Below are 3,754 nucleotides of genomic sequence, written 5' to 3'. Positions count from 1 at the left end.
AACCTGGAAAGTCATGGAATTTTAATATCATGTTTTCCAGGCCTTGAAAGTCAGGGAAAATATGGGACAATAATTAAAATTCATGGAATTTGGTAATATTACAGTATGTGATATTCGAATATGTTCTCACTAGAAGTGTAAATAAATAAATAAAAATATTTTAACTATTTTCTTCCCGTGTTTTCTTTCATTCGTAAAAACTGCCGATTCATTCTGAAAATTACGAGTTCAAATGCAAACACAGAAACAAAGAGTATAGAACTGCGAGAGATCCGACTGCCGTGGTTTCATTGAAAAGCAATCCTATTTCAAAAAGTACTCCCAAAGATGGGCGTGTCTCAGAAGACCATTTCGAGCGAATGCTTTCAAATTAGAACGCCACACTGACAAGTTAGTACTTCAGATGACAAGTTATCATGAATAACGTGCGCATGTGCAACCGTATTTTTTTCCCGCTCTTTTCATCTCCGGACTGTCAGCTAGCTAGCATTTTCATTTAAAACGGCCTTTTAACTAACAACAGGTAAACATTATTTTACTACTTTATATGATCATATTTGTACCAATAATATGTTTGAAAGTCATCAGATAACTGTAGGTTAGGCCTGTTATGATATTCATATTCACTGTACAAAAGTTATTGTACGAGACTGAGGTCACAGGTCACTGGAATAAAAATACAAAGTATGGCAGCATTGCGTTGCATGAGTTTCATTTATAATCGTGTCTAAATCAACATGGTGGCAGCGGATCGGCTAAAAGCGGAAAGTTATACGAACCCTGAATATTTTTAGAACACTCAGGAGTAGAAATTTATCCAGTCATTTCAAGGAAAGTGTGCAGAAAACACCATATATACGCTGTCTCTTATACACATCTAGATGTGTATAAGAGACAGGTACTTACATTTCCAAAAGTAAGTTAGCTTACCACCCTAAAATATGTTACTTCGGGTTTAAACAGTCAACAGCAGTTATTACATTCATGTTTTGTAAATTTAAAAAAAAAATATTTAGGGTATTGAAGCTGCTGTTAAATTGTTCTTTAATTTTGGCGGCCATTTTAAAAAGCGCCCTCAATTGCCTCTCGAAATCTTCACATTAATAACTATAGCTAGTTATACTTTACTCCTATCAATACATATTCAAAAGCTGTCTCTTATACACATCTAGATGTGTATAAGAGACAGGTAATATTATTATTAAAGAAGTCTATTCAACAAACAACACAAAATATATAGGCCTACATATCAAAGTTATTAGGTTAAAGTTCTCATGTCGGTGCATGCATAAAACGTAATTTCCTAAAATTTGGATATCTGAGATTGACAGACAAAATTCTCTATACTATAGGCCTATATACTAATTTAACGAGTGGACTTCTAGAAAAAGATGTGTATAAGAGACAGGCGCTATACGGTGATCTAGAATGGCAATCTGTGGAATCGACAGATAAAACACCCTTTAATTAATCGCTTGGGGAACATGGATGATTAGATGGCCAAAAACTCTTTATAATGCAATAAAATTTGTGGAAAGTAAATTAAAATAGGAATGGCTTAATAAAATAAATAAATTCTATATAAGTGTAACATGGAAAAATATATATACAGAACCATCTAATAATTGGATGTGTAAATTTAAAGATCAAAACAGAAAGAACGATAATAATGAATGGCAAAAGAGAGCACAATCCAAATCACCATTGATACATTATACAATATACAAAGACAAACCAGAACTCGAACCGTATCTTCTTGATAAAAAATATTTTAAAGAAGTTGCCTAAAATTTAAAGAACGCTCCAACTCATTAAACCTTGAAGGCAGAAAACAATTATGGTCGTCGGAAAATTCAGGTATATGTAAACTTTGTAATGGAAATGCTAAAGAAAATACTATGCACCTTCAATTAATTCAACAGAAGAAAACTCTCAAAACCTAAAAATAGAATTAGAATGGTAGATGTGTATAAGAGACAGACATATCTCAGCACTTTGTACTTCAATGTTCATTATCATGGATATGTTGTAAAACACCTCAACGCATTTAAGTTAATAAAACCTACTGATGCTATTGACTATCATCCTCTTGATATCTATACTCTACCTAAAGATGGGGGAACTGATAACAAAATAGTAATACTTAGGCACAAGATATCTGTATGATCTATTTCTTGCTTGCAGGAAAATTCATCTTCATGTAGTGCTGTTATTGTAGTTTTTAGATTAGTGGAAAATAGTAATTGTTTCAAGAATAGGCTTTTTTTTAAATTTCATGTCAATATGACTGAAATATATTTGGTATAAATATGATCATTGTATTAATTTATTTAAATAAGTGTGGTCAATTTCAGAAATGGTTCTTAGATTTCATGTCACGTATAAGCTGGCAAAACATGTTATCGAATTACAAGCTGACACTGGAATAGTCTCTGATATAACCGAAATCATTTATGAAAAATTCAACATACAAAAGAGAAATGAAATTACACTTCAATATTATGAGAAAGACTTTGAAGACTGGGTGAACCTAGAACTAAATTCATCTTTGCAAAATATGATGAAGTTGAAAGTTGAGGCTGTTGTTAGAGAATCGTCTGACAGTGAAATTCCTGATGTTCCAGCAGAATCTGCCGATAATGTACGTAAAGTGACTGGACAACATATCAATACTGAAATTGCAGTAGAAAAGTAAGTTACTAATAGTAATGTGACCCCATTTCTAAAGCTGTATCACTTTTCCAAGTTTTAAAAATGGAAATCATTAATACCAGAGAGAAAAATTTTATTTCATGATTTTGATTAGCAATACAGGTACTATGGTATTCCGAAGGTGGGTGGTCCTGCCCACCTCAGCCTTGCATAATCCATCTTATAATCCTCCGTTTTTTGTTGAATATATGGTAATTGGTCTTTAATGTGATAAAAATATGCTATCCAAGTCTAAAATTGTGTATTTTTTAATTTAATAAATTTTTAATTTTTTTTTTTGTAGCAAATTGCTACGCTATACCAGTGAAATTATTCCCTCCAGGGTTCAATATATTAAATAAGTTGCATACTGTACTGTAAATTACAGACCAGTTTAATTCCTCATTAAATTAACATGTTTCATTTGTATATAAAGAATTGTTCTCTGTGTGCTCTCACACGAGGGAGTATGATACCCCATCAGTTATTAAGCTGGAAGAAAATGTTTTTTAGCAAATTGAGATTTAAATTTATATAGCCAAATTGAAGTTTGATGAGCAAAAATCTATCGAAATCATTCTATGTAAAAACTACAAAAAAATACAAATGCTATTTGGCTAGTGGCAGCTTAAACCGTGCTCCATAAATGTGTTTGTATTCTTGGACTATCTTATGTCGTATTTAGTACTTTAACTCGATTCTATTAAAACCAGAATTTGAAGTTTTATGCATTTTTTTTCCTTCAAGTTGTAATTTATCTACAGCAACAACCACTCGATTACCCCGTCCTTGGCCAACCAAGTTTATATTCCCTGCATATGCTTTACGAGCAGGAGTGGTCCAGAAACTGGAAAGTGGTGAACAATTAAGCAGGGCTGATCGCTCACAGGTGACAGATGCCATCTATAATGAAGTTACAAAATATACATAGTAAGTACTGTCAATTATATAATATAATCATTTATTTTAGGAATGATTGTTAACCATATTTTTCAATGCTATTCCTATCAATTTTTATGTCCCGTACTTTTTTACCCAAATTAACTTTACAAATTGTATTTTA

General features: G+C 32.0%; 1 protein-coding gene across 1 annotated transcript in view; it reads left to right on the top strand.

Annotated features, from left to right (window-relative positions):
* The first annotated feature begins 419 nt into the window (after nucleotides 1-419).
* LOC117106082 overlaps nucleotides 420-3,754 on the top strand; it is a 5,113-nt gene continuing 1,778 nt past the window's right edge. The window contains exons 1-3 of the mRNA XM_033247420.1: nucleotides 420-517; nucleotides 2,352-2,691; nucleotides 3,439-3,621. Of these exons, the coding sequence (XP_033103311.1) occupies nucleotides 2,357-2,691; nucleotides 3,439-3,621 (518 nt within the window). The 5' untranslated portion in view covers nucleotides 420-517; nucleotides 2,352-2,356. The remainder of the gene's footprint in view (nucleotides 518-2,351; nucleotides 2,692-3,438; nucleotides 3,622-3,754) is intronic.

This window comes from Anneissia japonica, unplaced genomic scaffold, assembly GCF_011630105.1.
Source record: "Anneissia japonica isolate Jap-2015-1 unplaced genomic scaffold, ASM1163010v1 scaffold287879_len466271_cov187, whole genome shotgun sequence".
NCBI lineage: Eukaryota > Metazoa > Echinodermata > Crinoidea > Comatulida > Comatulidae > Anneissia > Anneissia japonica.
Note: the sequence above shows the minus strand (reverse complement) of the source record. Positions and strands in the feature narration are given on the sequence as shown.